Source organism: Myotis daubentonii, chromosome 4, assembly GCF_963259705.1.
Source record: "Myotis daubentonii chromosome 4, mMyoDau2.1, whole genome shotgun sequence".
NCBI classification, from domain to species: Eukaryota; Metazoa; Chordata; class Mammalia; order Chiroptera; family Vespertilionidae; genus Myotis; species Myotis daubentonii.
In genome coordinates, this window is record NC_081843.1 from 25,828,888 (window position 1) to 25,845,730 (window position 16,843).

The 16,843-nt window shown below is 49.5% G+C and overlaps 1 protein-coding gene across 2 annotated transcripts in view; it reads left to right on the plus strand.

Moving 5' to 3' along the window:
• The window catches only part of ABCC1 (ATP binding cassette subfamily C member 1), a 146,297-nt gene extending 130,973 nt beyond the window's left edge, over positions 1–15,324 (plus strand). For both annotated transcript variants that reach the window (XM_059693270.1, XM_059693271.1), the window contains 8 exons: positions 2,027–2,226; positions 4,633–4,759; positions 5,617–5,718; positions 8,507–8,653; positions 10,766–10,924; positions 12,061–12,227; positions 12,914–13,108; positions 13,660–15,324. In XM_059693270.1, coding sequence (XP_059549253.1) covers positions 2,027–2,226; positions 4,633–4,759; positions 5,617–5,718; positions 8,507–8,653; positions 10,766–10,924; positions 12,061–12,227; positions 12,914–13,108; positions 13,660–13,768 — 1,206 coding nt within the window. In that variant the 3' untranslated portion in view covers positions 13,769–15,324. The remainder of the gene's footprint in view (positions 1–2,026; positions 2,227–4,632; positions 4,760–5,616; positions 5,719–8,506; positions 8,654–10,765; positions 10,925–12,060; positions 12,228–12,913; positions 13,109–13,659) is intronic.
• Positions 15,325–16,843: the final 1,519 nt, after the last annotated feature.

Sequence of the window (16,843 nt, forward strand, 5' to 3'; positions counted from 1 at the left end):
CGCGGTGGGTGTGGTGTCAAGCGCCTCAGCTGATTGTTTTTAGCTTGTGATAACCAAATGCACTTTTTAGTAAGGGTTATTTTTGTAGCTGTAAGTTATAAAAGAAAAAAAAAGTGATAGCTATAAAGATACTTTCATTAGTGAAATTTCCTTAAGAATGCTATGAAATTCTCTCGTTCCTAAACCCCCTGAGATAATGGAGATGCGAATACGAGCAGCTTAAACAAGATAGGTGTGTGTCTTTCTCTCTTGTAATAGAAATATAGAGGCGTGCCACTCAGGGCTGGTGTGGCAGTGCCATGAGTTTGTTGATATCCAGTCCTGTTCCCGTCTGTACTGCAGAAAACAAGCCTGAGGCGGTAACAGGGCAAGGTGCGTGTGGTAGCCGGGTAGCATCCCAGCTGTAGTGGGGACTGTGTTTCCGGTTGACAGATGAGCTTGTTGGGGCTCTAATGGCAGAATCGGCAGTGGGAACTCACGTGCTGGTGACCGCAGGGCAGCCTGTCCCTTCTTGCCCGGAAAGGTTAGCTGCGGCACAGCTGCTGGTGGTGGGGTGGAGGGTTAGATGGGAGCTTAGCAACTGCAACCCAAAATGAGGGTAGGAAATTGTGAAGGGCTCCGTCCTCAAACCGCACTGGAGCTGCTCCTGTGGGGTCCCCGAGGGAGGCCAGCCCCGGACCCTGCTACACTGTGGCCAGTGATGGGTGAGCGTGAACAAGGGAGGCATCAGGAAGGACCCTCACTGCGTTCTCTTCAACTTGGTGCCAACTTTGGGCAGTCACCTGGCTGCAGTCACCAAAAATAGCATCCATGGTCAGACCCTGGCTGGAAATGTTCTGGAAAGACCCAATTTAAAGGACAGAACAGACCAAATGCAGCATTTGAAGCAGCTCCAATACCTGCCAGTAGCAGGGCCTTGAGCACTCGACGGAGCGTCTCCATGGCAGCATCTCATGCGCCCTTGACGGGAGGATTGGGAAGGCTCTGTTGCACCACGAGTTTTATGTCTGAGCAACAGGAAGTGAATTAGGCAGAGGACCGGACCGTGTTGTGTGCACACAGTTATTTTAACTAAACCCCACCCATGTGATGTGTATCGGGAGCACATTACTAATACTAGATTGAACCATGTGAAATGTAACTAAGATGAAATGCATAATGTGTGTGGGCAGGACTGGAAAAGGAGGCAAAAAGTGTTGCCTGCCTGAGGATTGGGATTATGGAAGAGGTGGTTTTTTTAATATATATTTTTAGTTAAATATACACTTATCTATAACCTAGCACTCTCACTCTTGAGTGCATATGCAAAGGAAATGAGTGCACTGGCCGGGTGGCTCAATTGGTTGGGGCGTCGTCCTCCACACCAAAAAGGTTGTGGGTTTGATCCCCAGTCAGGGCATGTATGAGAGGCAACCAATCAATGTTTCTCCCTCACATTGATGTTTCTCTCTCTCTCCTCCTCTCCCTTCTTCTCTTTAAAAACCAATAAAGAAACATATCTTTGGGTGAGGATTAGAAAAAGGAAATGAGAGAATGTATCCTGCAGGTCCATTAAACCCCAGCAGTCAGTGGCTCAGAGAGGCTGTACATGACAGAGGCTGGCACTCTGCAGCCAAGTGTCTGGGTTCGAATCCCAGCTCTGCCACATCCTAGCCAGCCACGTGATCTTAGGGACGAGGTGAGCTAAGTTCTTTGTGCCTTAGTTTCCTGTTGGTGAGAAAGGAATGAGCACCTCAGAGGTCTTGGGTGAGGATTCAGTGAGTTGGTATATGTGAAAGTAGTTCAAACAATGCCACAGAGGGTGAGCTCTGCATAAGTGTTAGCTATCCTATTTGTCATCGCTGCCATCTTTGTTGGCTCTCTGCCAGCAGTTCACCAGGTGAGTGGAGTCACCTGCTAAGAGCAGCCCAGCTCCAGCATTTGCCTCCTGGTGGCATCATTTATGCCCAGACTTCCTCCAGCACAGCCCCGGGAGGCTGGGATGAGGACAGCTCCACTCACTCCCCTGTCCGTTCTGTGCCCCCAGAGGTTCTACGTGGCCTCCTCCCGGCAGCTGAAGCGCCTCGAATCCGTCAGCCGCTCCCCGGTTTACTCCCACTTCAACGAGACCTTGCTGGGGGTCAGTGTCATCCGGGCCTTTGCGGAACAGGAGCGCTTCATCTGCCAGAGTGACCTGAAGGTGGACGAGAACCAGAAGGCCTATTACCCCAGCATCGTGGCCAACAGGTGGGCGCACCGGGCCCACCAGAGGGGGCGTGGGAAAGCCACCGTAGTTCTTGGAGGAGGGTGTGAAACCAAACTCAAACCCTCCCAGAGGGAATGGTTTGACTTGGTGAGGACAGAATAACTGAAAAGCAGACAGGGACGCTGTGAGCACCAGCACTCTGGGGCATTGAAGGACAGGGACAGAGAGTTCTTCTGGAGCCAGAAAATCATACAGAACCTGCCCTTTAGCTGTCACCCTGGGGGCACAGGAGCACCAGGGGTGGGCAGACTCAGCTGTTGAGTATTTTCCTACCGAAGTTTCAAGCTGAAGGGCGGCCCCCAGCCTCACGCCCATGATGTGAATCAGGAGCAAATCACGAATATTAAGTCAAACCATGTGAAATTGTCATTTAAGGTATGAAGAATGGTTGAATTGCATTAATAAAAAAAAAGAAAAAGATTGATGAACAGAATAGATCCAGAGACAAATGGCAGGGAAGGGGGTGGTTAGAGAGCAACCAAAGGACTTGTATGCATGCATATTAGCACAACCAATGGACACAGACACTGGGGCGGTGGGGGCTTGCCCGGGGTGGGAATGACTGGGGGGACGGTCAGTCAGGGGAGGTATATGTAAAACTTTAGACAATAAATAAATAAGTAAATAAATAAATAAATAAATAAATAAATAAATAATTCTACTGAAAAAAAGAGAAAAAGAAGTTTGCTAATTTATTATTATATATTTTTTGCTTTTTAGAGGTAGAAGGGAGAGGGGGAGAGAGAGATAGAGATAGAGTTAGAGAGAGAGAGAGAGAGAGAGGGAGAGGGAGATATCATCAACTACCTTCTGTACGCCTCCCACCCGGGCATGTGCCCTGACCTAGAACCGAACGAGCAACTTTTTGGTGCACAGGACAATGCCCAACTAACTGAGCCACACTGGCCAGGGCAAAGTTTGCTAATTATTGACTGAATTTAGAAAAGTGTCCGCTTTATCTCTAAAATATCCTCCTCACTCGGTTGCATCCTGATACAGTTTCTGAGATGAGGAGGTAAGAAAACGCTGGGGCAGGGGTAGCAGCATCCTGGAAGTGACCCATCAAAACCAACTGCCAACCCACCATGTACAGTACGATCCTACAGGGTAAGGCTGGGTGGGAGACTGGGAGTTATTGGAGACCCCGTCTTCCCTGGCAGAACTTTTAGAGTATTTGTCACTATGCCTGCCTGTCTGTGGTAGTGGCTCACCCCCAAGAAGATCAGTCACGTGGGCCTAAGAGCTGTAGTGGGAAAAAGGCTAACCCATCTCCCTAGAATGCTTTACATTTTGAAACATTAAAATAATATTCCTAATGCTGTGTGATTTCTTACAAAAGTTACCTTTAAATCATTAAAATATCTGCTTATATTTTAGAAGGTAAAATACATTTTAATGTTTCTGAGATGAGGATGATCTGGATCTGGGAACCCTTACACTACATTGAAAATAGTGTGTTTTTTCTCACCACCCTTTTCCCTGCCAAGAGAAGGTTATTTTATTAAAAAATATTTTTATTGCCGTAACCAGTTTGGCTCAGTGGATAGAGCGTCAGCGTGCGGACTGAAGGCTCCCGGGTTCGATTCAGGTCAAGGACATGTACCTTGGTTGCGGGCACATCCCAGTAGGGGGTGTGCAGGAGGCAGCTGATCGATGTTTCTCTCTCATCAATGTTTCTGACTCTCTATCTCTCTCCCTTCCTCTCTGTAAAAAATCAATAAAATATATTTAAAAAAATTATATATATATATATATATATATATATATATATATATATATATATTAATTTCAGAGAGGAAGGGAGAGGGATAGAGAAATAGAAACATCAATGATGAGAGTCATTGATTGGCTGCTCCTGCACACCCCCTAATAGGGATCGAGCCCACAACCTGGGCATGTGCTCTGGGAATCGAACCATGACCTCCTGCTTCATAGGTTGATGCCCACCCACTGAGCTACAGCCGGTCAAGAGAAGGTTAGTTTAAATCAGTGGTGCCTCTTACAGCCGATGACTTAGTATTTATTAATTTTTCAGGACATCTTTTTTTAAAAATGCACACATGGCTGTTTTGAAAGGTTTCAATGAGAAAAAGTTGGTTCTTAAAAAAGCAAGCTTCCATTTCCTGGGAAGATTGCTTCCAGAGAACTGTCTTAATCCCTGGGGTTGCCGGATGAGTGAGAAGTTACTGAAATTGTGCCCCTTTGGTCCTCTTTCCCCCTGAGTCCTAGGAGTGGGGCAGAGAAGGCCTCTCTCCGAACTCTCAGGGATTATTTTAGTTAGTGACGTTCCACTCCCAATCCCACGCCCAGAACCAGAAACCACGCCTCTGAAAAAGCTGACTCTGGGCGTGTGCCTGTCCTTTCGTCTGCCGGTGTGTCTCATGCAGGTGGCTGGCTGTGCGGCTGGAGTGTGTGGGCAACTGCATTGTCCTGTTTGCAACCCTGTTTGCAGTGATCTCCCGGAACAGCCTCAGTGCCGGCTTGGTGGGCCTCTCAATATCTTACTCGTTACAGGTGAGAGGGGGTGCTCTTGCTGAATTTCCCATCTCTCTGAACAGGATAGCCAGTTGTCTTTGTTTTGGGTCCTTGTGGGAGTGCAGGAGAGCAAAGGGGCTGAATGGAATTTGAGGAGCAGGCCTACAGCCCCGTGACTGACTGGAGCAGGAGAGGAATTAGACACGTGGCCTGGATGCCTCCAACTGCAAGAGAAATGCTTATAACACTACTAGAGGCCCAGTGCATGAAATTGGTGCACCGGGTGGGTGTGTGGGGGTCCCTCAGCCCGGCTGTGCCCTCTCGCAATCCTGGAGTTTTGGGGGCGATGTCCGACTGCCAACTTAGCTCTGCCACAGTGGCCACCACCGCTGCGCTCACCAGCCATGAACTCGGCTCAGGGCTTCTGGCTGAGCAGCGCTCCCACTGCGGGAGCACACTGACCACCAGGGGGCAGCTCCTGCATTGAGCATCTGCCTCCTGGTGGTCAGTGCATGTCATAGCAGGTGGTCAGTGCGTGTCAAACAGGTCATTCCACCGTTTGGTCAATTTGCATATTAGCCTTTTATTATATAGGATAAATTTCCCTCGAAGCCCTGCTTTAGCTGCATTTCCCATATTTTAATATATTGCATTTTCCTATTACCTATTTCAAAATATTTTCTCATTTCCTTTCTGATGACCAGTGTGGCTCATGGGTGATTTTGAAATGTGCTTGCTTAAGAGATGCAGTGGAGCAAGTCTGTGTGAAGGCTGTGTGTGGGGTGCTGTTTTCTGTACCTTTCTTTTCTGAACTACTTCACAACTCGTAATTATTGCATTAAAATAAAGCAACTCAAGCTCACTCTAGAAGCTCCATGTGACTCTTCCACTCGCAGGTCACCACCTACCTGAACTGGCTTGTTCGGATGTCGTCGGAGATGGAGACCAACATTGTGGCTGTGGAGAGACTCAAGGAGTATTCAGAAACTGAGAAGGAGGTAGAGCAAGCCCCTGCCCTGACCTTTTGAACTTGATCTTCAGTGTGGCTTTAAAGAACCTCTGAGCCAAACCATGTGTGCCTGCAACTGGCAACCTCTCTCTGACAAACTGTTACATGTTTTTATGGGGGCTTCTTTTATGGGGAAAGAGATTAGTTTCTTTTTGCTCCTGAAAAATGAATAAATACTACGTCATCAACTGTTAGAGGCACCATTGATTTAAATAAGTTTTAAAATTAAATATAAATGAGTTGATTAAAAGTATTCAAACGCAATAACAAGAATGAGTACATGGATATTGTAAAGGATAAATACTGGTAAGGAATTGACCCAACTTTGGAAAATCTTGCAGTTACCGTTTTAGATGGAGAAAGGGTAGCCTAGAGAGAGATGTTGGCAGATTCAAGGTCATATGTGATAGATAGGACCCAAGCCTGTAGACTTCAGTGCCATGTTGCCCTGAGAAGTGCCTTATTCTGTCTACACACCACTAGCAATGGTAGTGGTGATAATTATGCCAGTAGCAGTAATGCTTGGTGATGCCACTCCATTCCCACCAACAATAACAATAGGGACATATATTATGCCCTCGTGGAGGTGTCAGGCCCTGTCCTAACACTTCACATAGAGTAATTTATTCACTGTACAGCCTTATAACTCACATCCTATTATTACTTCCATTTTACAGGTGAGAAAACTGAGACACAGAGAGGTTAAGTTACTTGCCTAAGACACATGATGACTGGTAAATGGCAGGCCCAGGATTTGGGTCTTTGTCATTGTGCCACACTGCCTCCCAAGAAAATGCCCCTTGGGAACGAGACCAAGGCTGCCCCAGTTAAAAATCTATGTTAGAGGATTTGCAAAGGTGACCTATGACCTCAGTCTTTTAATGCTCTGAAATGGTGAACTCCAGGTTCCATTTCATCAGAGGCATCAGCCAGAATGGTGTGAGTGACCCCTGTGGAAATAAGAGTGCATTACACCAGGACTTTCCCAGCCAACATTGAACTTATTTATTTATTTAATCATCCCCCCCCCCCCCCCAGGATATCTTTGTTTGTTTGTTTGTTTGTTTTTAGACAGAGAGGAAGGGGGAGAGAGAGAAACATTGATGTGAGAAGGAAACATCAATCCATTGTCTCCTGCACAGGGATCCAACCTGTAACCTGGGTATGTGCCCTGACCAGAAGTCTGTGCTCCAACTAACTGAGCCACCCAGCCAGGGCTGAAGTAATTAATTAGCTTATTAATTAATTTATTCATTCATTTACTTATATTTTTATTGGTTTTTAGAGAGAGGGGGAAGGAGAGGGAGAGAGAGATATAAATATCCCGTCATTAATTGGCTGCCTCCTGCACACCCCCTGCTGGGGCTTGAGCCTGCAACCTGGGCACATATGCCCTGACCTCGAATCGAACTAGTGACCTCTTGGTGCATGGGTCAATGCTCAACCACTGAGTCACACCAGGCAGGCTGAGTTTATTTTTTTATAACCGCTTTAAGAGATAATTCACACTCCATAAAATTCATCCACTTAAAGTGTGAGATTTTTTTATTTTACAAAAATATTTTACTACTTTTATTCTATATTTTTAGAATAAGAACATATCTGAAAAATATAAGAAGTCGTCGAGATCACTTAGAGTCCCACTATTATGATATATATGTTTGTTTATTGTGTATATATTATGTAGAAATATAAACAATACGTTATAAACAGTATATTATATATTCATGTTAGAAAGTTCCCACTTCCCTTCAGTCGCTCCTATGCTTTTATAGCATGTCCTTTTTATTTATATACTTAAATTATAAAAGGGAAGCCGAAGCCGGTTTGGCTCAGTGGATAGAGCGTCGGCCTGCGGACTGAGGGGTCCCGGGTTCGATTCTGGTCGGGGGCATGTGCCTGGGTTAATATATCAATAAGATATATTAAAAAAAATTATAAAAGGGAAATTTTTTTGTTGTAAAAAATAATATAAGAAGTTTGTGGGGAAGAAAGGCTGAAAGTTTTCTTTTATTGTCCTCCCTGCTCCTCTCTTTCCCTAAAGGTAACCCCGAGGCTGGCCTGGGGCATATCCAGTTGTAAGTCTCAGGAAATGCTGACCTGGACTAAGAAACTTCAGAAACAGGGGCTGTGTGACCCGGGGCAATGTGCTCCCCTGTCCATGTCTCAGTTTCCTTGTGTGTAAACGGAATGATGAAAGAACTCCATGAATGGAGCTGTAGTGAGGATTAAATGAGATAATGTGACAGAGTGTTGTTTAAGTGGTCACTGCCGCTTTTATTGTTGCAGTCCAGACCTAGAAAGCAGTCAGCCTTGTGTCTGTTCAGAGACGACCACTTTGATGCAGTCCATACATATTTATTGAGCACCTACTATGTGCTCTGGGCCCTGGGATAGAACAGTGAACGAACAGTACAAGAACCTGTCCTCATAGAGTGGATATTCCAGTAGGCATGGGTGACACATAGTAAGTGCTCTGAAGGAGAATGAAGCAGGGGAGAGGACAGAGGGCTGCAGGGCCAGGAGGATGGTCTGGCTTGCTCTAAGGTCTGCAGGATGTGGGGTAGCAGGCTGAGTAGGTAGCTTGGGGAAGAATATTTCAGGCAGAGGAACCTGCAAATGCAAAGGCCTGGAGAAATCACCCTGAAGTCAGTGTGGGGAGCAGAGTGAACATGAGAGAGGTCGGAGAGGTTGTAGAGGCCATGCACAGAGAGCCTTGGGGCCTGAGATGGACCTCAGATTCCTTATTTGTCTCCCTCCTCCCCCACCCATTACAGGCTCCCTGGCGGATCCAGGAGATGACTCCAGCCAGCACCTGGCCCCAGGTGGGCCGAGTGGAGTTCCGGGACTATAGCCTGCGTTACCGAGAGGACCTGGACTTGGTTCTCAAGCACATCAACATCACCATCGAAGGAGGAGAAAAGGTGGGTGCACACTGTTCTCCCACCCGTTCACAGTCGGCACAGCTTGTGATCAGGCACATGAAACCGGCTGTCATTTCCGCGGTCCATCCCAGCCCACACCCTGGGGTGGCTATTCAGACAGTGTTCCCCAGGGCTGCACACTGGTAGCCGGTGGACCAAATGAGGTCCACAGAGAGGTTTTGAAGAAAAAAAAAAAATCTGAATAAGCCCTAACTGGTTTGGCTCAGTGGAGAGCGTCAGCCTGCGGACTGAAAGGTCCCAGGTTTGATTTCGGCCAAGGGCATGTACCTTGGTTGTGGGCACATCCCCAGTGGGAGATGTGCAGGAGGCAGCAGATCGATGTTTCTCTCTCATCGATGTTTCTGGCTCTCTATCCCTCTCCCTTCCCCTCTGTAAAAAAATCAATAAAATATATTTTTTTAAAAATAAGTTGCAAATACTGAAAAATCTGGAACTTTTTCAATAAAAATCCATTTCCTGCTTTTCTTGAAAGATCACAGCATCTAGCACAGCTGTGGGCAAACTACGGCCAGCGGGCCGGATCCAGCCCATTTGAAATGAATAAAACTAAAAAAAAAAAAAAAAAAAAAAAAAAAGACCGTACCCTTTTATGTAATGATGTTTACTTTGAATTTATATGAGTTCACACAAACACTCCATCCATGCTTTTGTTCCGGCCCTCCGGTCCAGTTTAAGAACCCATTGTGGCCCTCGAGTCAAAAAGTTTGCCCACCCCTGGTCTAGCAACACTGGGCTCATACTCCCCACCCGGCTCTTGGGAGGCAAGATGTGAGCCTCCCTGTTCACTCGGTCCCTCCCCACCCCATTCAGGTGCCGCCATGGGCCCTGTAGGCATTGAGTTTGGGATCTCCAAGATAGAAGGATGCCACCCTCACTGCCGGGGATGGCTCAGGGGCATGTGAAATTGTCAGAACTTTGGAACAGAGCCTGGGTCCCCAGCTGTTCCTGGAGGATGTCCTTCCCCTCAGACCCTCAGATTCTCAGAATCAGACCATGGCCTTCCTGGCCATTTTCCAGGGAACAGTGCTTCTTTCATCTCTGAACATACGGACTTGTTACACTGTCCCTTCCGCCAGGCTCAGAACGTTCTGTTCCCAGGAGATAAGTTCTCTAATTTACAACAAGGAAAGAACAGAGTGGGCCATGTTCTCGCCGGGCTTTCTGTGTTGTATCATGAGAGATGCCCCGTGACATCGCTGTGGGCGGCAGAGGGAACCCACTCCTCAGGAGCCCAGGTGAAGGGGGTGTGTTTGGATGTCAGGGGCAGTCATCATTGGCCATTGCATGGGAGCCCAGTTCCCTCAAGAGAGCGTAAGTGGAGACCAGGCCACATCCGTAACCTCGTTTTGCTTGCACAGCTGGGATGGAGAGGAGAGGTGTGCAGGGGGTGTCCTTGAGTATTTGAGCTGTTTCAACAGCTTGGATGGGAAATTCACCATCTCAAGAACTGGGAAAAACAGTGTAAGGGGCCCTAGCTGGTATGGCTAAGTGGTTAGAGTGCTGGCCCCTGGACTGAAGGGTCATGGGTTCAATTCCAGTCAAGGGCACATACCTTGGTTGCAGGTTTGATTCCCCGGCCCCAATTGGGGCATGTGCAGGAGGCAGCCAATTGGTGTGTCTCTCTCACATCGATCTCTCTCTCTCTCTCTCTCTCTTTTCTCTCTTTCTCTCCCCCACCCCCCTTCCCTTCCACTCTCTCTCAAAATCAATGGAAAAAATATCCTAGGGTGAGGATTAACAACAACAAAAGAAAAAAGAGCAGTGTGAGGGAAATAACCTGATTATTACTTAATATCATCATGAGTTGAAAATAATAGGGCCTATTTAAAATCCTCCCTGTTTGATGCCTGGGTCTTTGGAGGTCTAGTAGCTTATAAAAAGAGCTAATTATAATTTTAACATATAAAGAGCCGACAACAGCCCCTAAAGGATCGCCACTAGGAAGCTGGAAGAGAGGGCTGTGGTGGGAGTTGGTTGACCAGATGACTGAGCTGCCCTGGGGCAGATGTCTGACATGAGGGTGTTCTGAGACAGGAGGTATCCCCCAGATAGCAGCATTCCCACCTCACGCTGGTCCTTCCTGTCCCACAGGTTGGCATCGTGGGGCGGACGGGAGCCGGGAAGTCATCCCTGACCCTGGGCTTGTTTCGGATCAAGGAGTCTTCAGCAGGAGAGATCATTATTGACAACGTCAACATCGCCAAAATCGGCCTGCACGATCTCCGCTTCAAGATCACCATCATCCCGCAGGTGGGGTCTGTGTGAGGCCACCAGGAGCGCTGGGTCCCACTGAGAGCAATGCGTGTCTGTTTTCCGCATACAGATATGAATGTGTCCCTGCTTTATTATCCTTATTAAAGTTATGCTATGTCACTTCTCCACTGAATCTCCTCTTGGCATATAAATAGCAATGGGAATTAACCAGGTGTCATCCCTGCACTTTGCCACCCAGAGCATCTAACGGGTGCGTAGGCACTGGCTTTCTGCTGGCTGTCAGTCAGGACAAAACTCTCTTACCCTTCCAAGAGCTAAGGGAGAAGAATTTTCTAGCCTGCTGGCATGGCTCAGTGGTTGAGCGTCAACCTATGCACCAACAGGTCCTGTTTGATTCCCAATCAGGGCACATGCCCAGGTTGCAGGCTCGATCCCAGTTGGGGGTGTGCAGGAGGCAGCCTATCAATGATTCTCTCTCATCATTGATGTTTCTCTTTCTTCCTTCCTCTCTGAAATCAATAAAAACATATGTTAAAAAAATACTACAGGCCCTGACCGGTTTGGCTCAGTGGATAGAGCGTCAGTCTGCGGGCTGAAGGGTCCCGGGTTCGGTTCTGGTCAAGGGCATGTACCTTAGTTGTGGGCGATGTTTCTCTCTCATCGATGTTTCTAACTCTCTATCCCTCTCCCTTCCTCTCTGTAAAAAAATCAATAAAACATATTTTAAAAAAAAAATACTACAGATGTGATTTTGAAAAAAAAAGAATTTTCTAGACTGATTCCTGAAGGTGCTGTTTCCCTAATATGTTGCTTTTTAATGTTATTTTTCCTGAAATTTCTTCTAAGATTCTGTTTTGGAGGCAGGGGATTGAAAGGAATCCACAGTACTTGACGATTAGGAATTAACTATGTCACATCTTTCTGGAAGATGTGCATATCGAAGACTCCAGGAAGTCTTCTCAAAAAATTAATCTATTCTATTTCACCTAACACAGAGATTTCCAGACCCCCCCCCCCCCCCATTATTAAGATCTCTAGAAATAACGATTCAGAGGAACTCTCCTGCCCAATCGTGAACAATTCTGGCACGAACTCTGTGTCCCACCCCTGTCCCATCCATATCCAGCTGATGTTGAGCCCCACATACTGACGACTGTCTTCTCTCTGAACAGGACCCCATTTTGTTTTCGGGTTCTCTCCGTATGAACCTGGACCCGTTCAGCCAGTACTCGGACGAAGAGGTCTGGACGTCGCTGGAGCTGGCTCACCTGAAGAACTTTGTGTCGGCCCTTCCTGACAAGCTGAACCACGAGTGCACGGAAGGCGGGGAGAACCTGAGGTGGGTGCCCCCTCGGTCAGGGCGCTTGATGATTCTGCCCTTTTGCATCTGTGTCTGATCCAGGTTTGAGTCCCAGCTCTGCCACACATGAGCCTCTTGTTTCTTGGAGCCTCGGTTTCAGCATCTATAAAATGGGTTTCAGCCAGGTTTCATCATGACTGGGCTCATTCATGTGACTGGGGGTCCGCTGCAATTGGCTGATCTGATTGGCCTCCCTTGGGGCAGTTCATGTCCCTCATCCTCCAGCAGACCCGCCCAGGCGTGTTGTCATGGTGATGGCAGAGGTGCAAACCCTGGCGTGCATTCCCATGTCAGGCTTCTGCCAGCCTTATGTTGGCCAGCTCCCCATTGGCCAAAACAAGGCACATGGTTGAATCCAGAGTCAGCTGTGAGGGCCTGGATACGGGGCCCCTTTTGCTGCCTGTCACACTACCCATGCTGACCATGTCACATGTTTGCGTATTCCTCTGAGCCCTGTGCTGAGAATGATCCCGAGCTCGCTTCTAGCTCAGCAGGAAGAACATGGTGATGGATTAGTGATGTCTGCCATCAGCACGGGTGTGGGAGTGGACCCTCACCTGCTCTGAGCAACACCAAGTCTCTTCTCCCTCCTCCCAGCTCAGGCCAGGGCTCAGGGTCAGGGGTGGTTTTGACTCTCTGTCTCCTGGTCTTTTTTTCTGGTCAAGTGTTGGGCAGCGCCAGCTCGTTTGCCTGGCCCGGGCCTTGCTGAGGAAGACGAAGATCCTTGTGTTGGATGAGGCCACGGCGGCCGTGGACCTGGAAACCGATGACCTCATTCAGTCCACCATCCGGACACAGTTCGAAGATTGTACTGTCCTCACCATCGCTCACCGTCTCAACACCATCATGGACTACACCAGGTGAAGCATCTGGCACAGAAGGCCTCTAGGCCTTGGTGCCCACCTCACTCATTCACTCATTCATTCATTCAACACTGTCCTATGCATAGGGACAGCCCCAGTTGGTGGGACCTCGCTTTATCCGGGTGGTACCAGGTATTTTTGACGTCACTCAGTCATTTGTTCAGTCACAACGTGTGCAGTGCCTGCCACAAAGCCGGCCCTGTTCCAGGTCCTGGGGACTCAGCAGGAAGCCTGGCTAAGGGACCTTATAGATTAGCTGGGGGCTGGGTACAGAGACAGATAATAAACACGGCAATAAATAAAAGCGAATTGTGCTGGGAAGGAAACAGAGTAGGTGATAGTGAGTGTTGTGTGTCGCATCACAGGACTTTGATATTGACTAGGAATAGGGCTTGAGAAGGGGTAACCAGTTGGAAGGCTGCTGCAGCAGTCCTAACAGACAGAGGTGAGGGGCCTGACCCAAAGCCGGGATTTGCCCAGCTGGGCTCTAGCGGGCATGAGGTGCCAACCCCCCCTACCACTCACGTCTGCGTGCCCTCCGCTTGCAGGGTGATCGTCCTGGACAAAGGAGAGATCCGGGAGTGCGGCGCCCCCTCTGACCTCCTGCAGCAGAGGGGCCTGTTCTACAGCATGGCCAAAGATGCCGGCTTGGTGTAAGCCTGGCGCTGGTGCGTCTGGTTTGACCTAAAAGGCCCACATGCCTTGTCCCAGGATGAGTCAGCAGCCTCTTTGGGAACCCAAGCCTCCCATACACTGAAACCAAAAAAGGAAATAAAACCAAACCCAATAAAACAAAACCACAAAGCAGCCACCCTCCTGTCCACTGCCTGGAATTGGCTGTGAAGAAACAGGAGGGACACAGACGCAGCCCACCAAAGACACGCACAGCACACCCTTGCCTGTTACCCCGCAGGACGCACCGGCGTCGCACAACCTGGGAGAGCCTGCTCGTGCTCTCGGTGCTCTGCAGGGAAGTTTGGCGGCCAGACTTCTCGAGAAATTGGTTGCGTAAAACATGCTAGTGACCAAATCCAGCCAACTGCCTCAAATCTCTTTAGCCAAAGTCTGAAATTCCAAGTCTTCGGCCTCAGCTGCTGTCCTGGCACCTCTAACATCTGGGCTCCACCCAGAATGCTTCGCCTCCTTGGGGCTGCTGTTTGGAGGTGAGGGGCCTGGTGAAGATCATCCTCACCCTCAGGCGGTGTCCTGGGGGCCGTGGACACTCCTCTTACCAACCGTCCCGTCGCCTGGGCGCTCAGACACGGAGCCAGCGTCCCAGCACTGCCTGCACCGAGACTGGCTTCACAGGCCAGAGGCAGCCTCATCACCCGCGGGCTTCTCGTTGGCAGGACGGGCTGGGCTTACGGGGGACCTGGACCTGGAACTCCAGGGCTGGGGGATCCTCTCTCAGTACCAGTTTCCCACATTGGCTGCTCACCTCCTCAGCCATGCTGGTCTTTTCTCTGCCTTTCCTCCTGCCTCCTTTTGCCAGTTGCTAGAATGGATTACCTCGAGGCACCTGGAAGGGGTTTGCTCGTGGTTGTGAAGGGTTCAAAGCCAGGAGCACTGGGCACTGCCACGGATGAGCAGCGGGTACTGAATCGAGCTCTGTTGAGACTTCTCCTCGTTTTTAGATTTCAGTTCCTCACCCTTGGCCTCCGGGTAGCCGTCAGAGGCGGCAGTGTGGAGACCGGACGTGTAGTTACTGGGTGTGTTCCAGGACAAGAAAAAAACCCATTCACGAATATCAGTGATTGTTTTTCTTTTTTTTTCTTTTTTTTAAAGTACTGCTCCTGGGGGAAACACTGTCTCAACTTAATTTCTTGGGCGGAAGTGTTGGGCTGGGAGCAGCTCGCCCAGGGAAAGCCAAGGTGGCCGGCATCTGACAGCGGGTCTGCGGGTTCCTGAAGAAAAAGCGGAGTGGAGACCTCCAGGGCCCGTCCTTTAGGTCTCGCAACCAGAGACCCAGGGGAGACCCACAAAGCAGAGGGGCCACTGCTGCCCCGAGCTTCCCTTGCTGACTTCAAATCCAGAAAAGCATCTTCCTTTAGGTGGAAATATATATTTATTTTTTGTAAGTTATACCATTCTTTCACATTAGATAAACCAAGTTTTTCTTGGGAATCGTTTTGTAATGACTTACACTGGAAACGAGAACATTTACGAGCAATTTTCAGTAAAAAAAAAAAAATTTATTTCTTTCTAATAACGATTCCATTTTCTTTGGGGTGTCAGCCATCTCCTCTGGGAGGTAGCGGCTCCCCTCTTGTCTGCTTTCCTTCTTTCCTGTTGGCAAACATGCCATCTCTAGTGGGAGCCCCCGTCGGAAATGGGAGCCTAGAGGTTAAGAACCGTGTGGGGAGGGGTAACCAGGGTAGTGGGGAGTCAGCGTGGCCGGGTGGCAGCCTGGGCTCTGGGGTCAGACAGACCTGGGCCTGAGTCCTGCCGTGTCATTCGCTGGCTGTGTGACCCTGGGCAAGTCACTTAGCCTCTGTAAAGTGGAGCTGATCACACCTGCACGGTGGGCATGTTGTGAAGATGAGCAGTGGTGTGTGTGGCCCAGGTCAGGTTCTAAGGCAGAAATCACGTGGCCCTTGAAAATCCCTTTGTGTTAATACAGTCAGGATAGGTTGGGCCGTGCTGTACCCGCAAACTCATGGGAAATGAACACAGGGTTCTGTTTCTTGTTCATACACGTCCTGATGAGGGTCAGGCGTCCCTGCAGGATCACTCCCTTCCAAGCAGCCACTGCGAGAGCCAGGCTGTTCTTGCCTCTTGACCTTGCCCCTCAGGAGCTGGCTTCCAGGTCACCATAGAAGGGGGAGTGTGGACGACTCACACCCACTCATAAGTGTCTCAAATGAAGTAAACGACCATGCAGGTACGATCAGCTCCATGTGTGGCTTCCCTGGATGTGTGTGTTCCCCGCCAGCCAGGCTCTGCTGGCAGGAGCCCCGGCGGGGGGATCGGTGGCCTGGATGGCATGCAGGCTGGTCCCCACAGCAAGGGTGTGGGCCAGCAGCAGCCTTGTCAGCAGGCTCGTGGGCGCTGGCTCCTGGGGCCCACACTCTGGCCCTGGCAGACCATCTCCTTCCGTGAAAGTAGGCTTTTGTGACCCTGGAATGATCCCAAGTGAGTTTGCCAAACACGCAGCTGCTGCCGCCTTTGCCTGTGGCCGCTCTGCCGGGCCGTCCGGTGGCTCAGCTCCCGGCAGAGCAACGAGAAGCGCTATGTCGTGTATGTCGGGTCCCTTTCCCTGCTCCCAAGTTGGAAAGACAACCCCCACATGCTGACTTGGGCTTTGGTGTGAGATGGCCCCAGGGGCAGGTCCCCTCTCTGCCACTTACTAACTGGGTGACCTCAGCAGGTCATGGCAACTTTCTGAGCCTCAGTTTCCTCATCTGCGAAATGGAGCTCATAATGGCCAGTAATGGTGGGGCCAGCACTTCGTAGGCGCAGCAGGGGGGAGGCAGGAGGTGCAGGCGCCCTGCCCCAATCTGAAGTCATCAAAATGTGCTGCTCGCCACATCTCGGCCGAGGGAGGTAGAAGCTGCAATTAAATGTGGATCACTCTGGGCTGGAAACCCGTGTCGGGGCGCCCCATTAGGAAGTCCCTGTGACCTGACGAGGCAGGGCAGGCTGTGTCCTGTCAGGCAGGTGGGTGTCCACAGGCGCCTGCTGGCGCTCCAGCACAGCCACTGCCCCGGTCTCAGTAGATTATTGATGGCAATG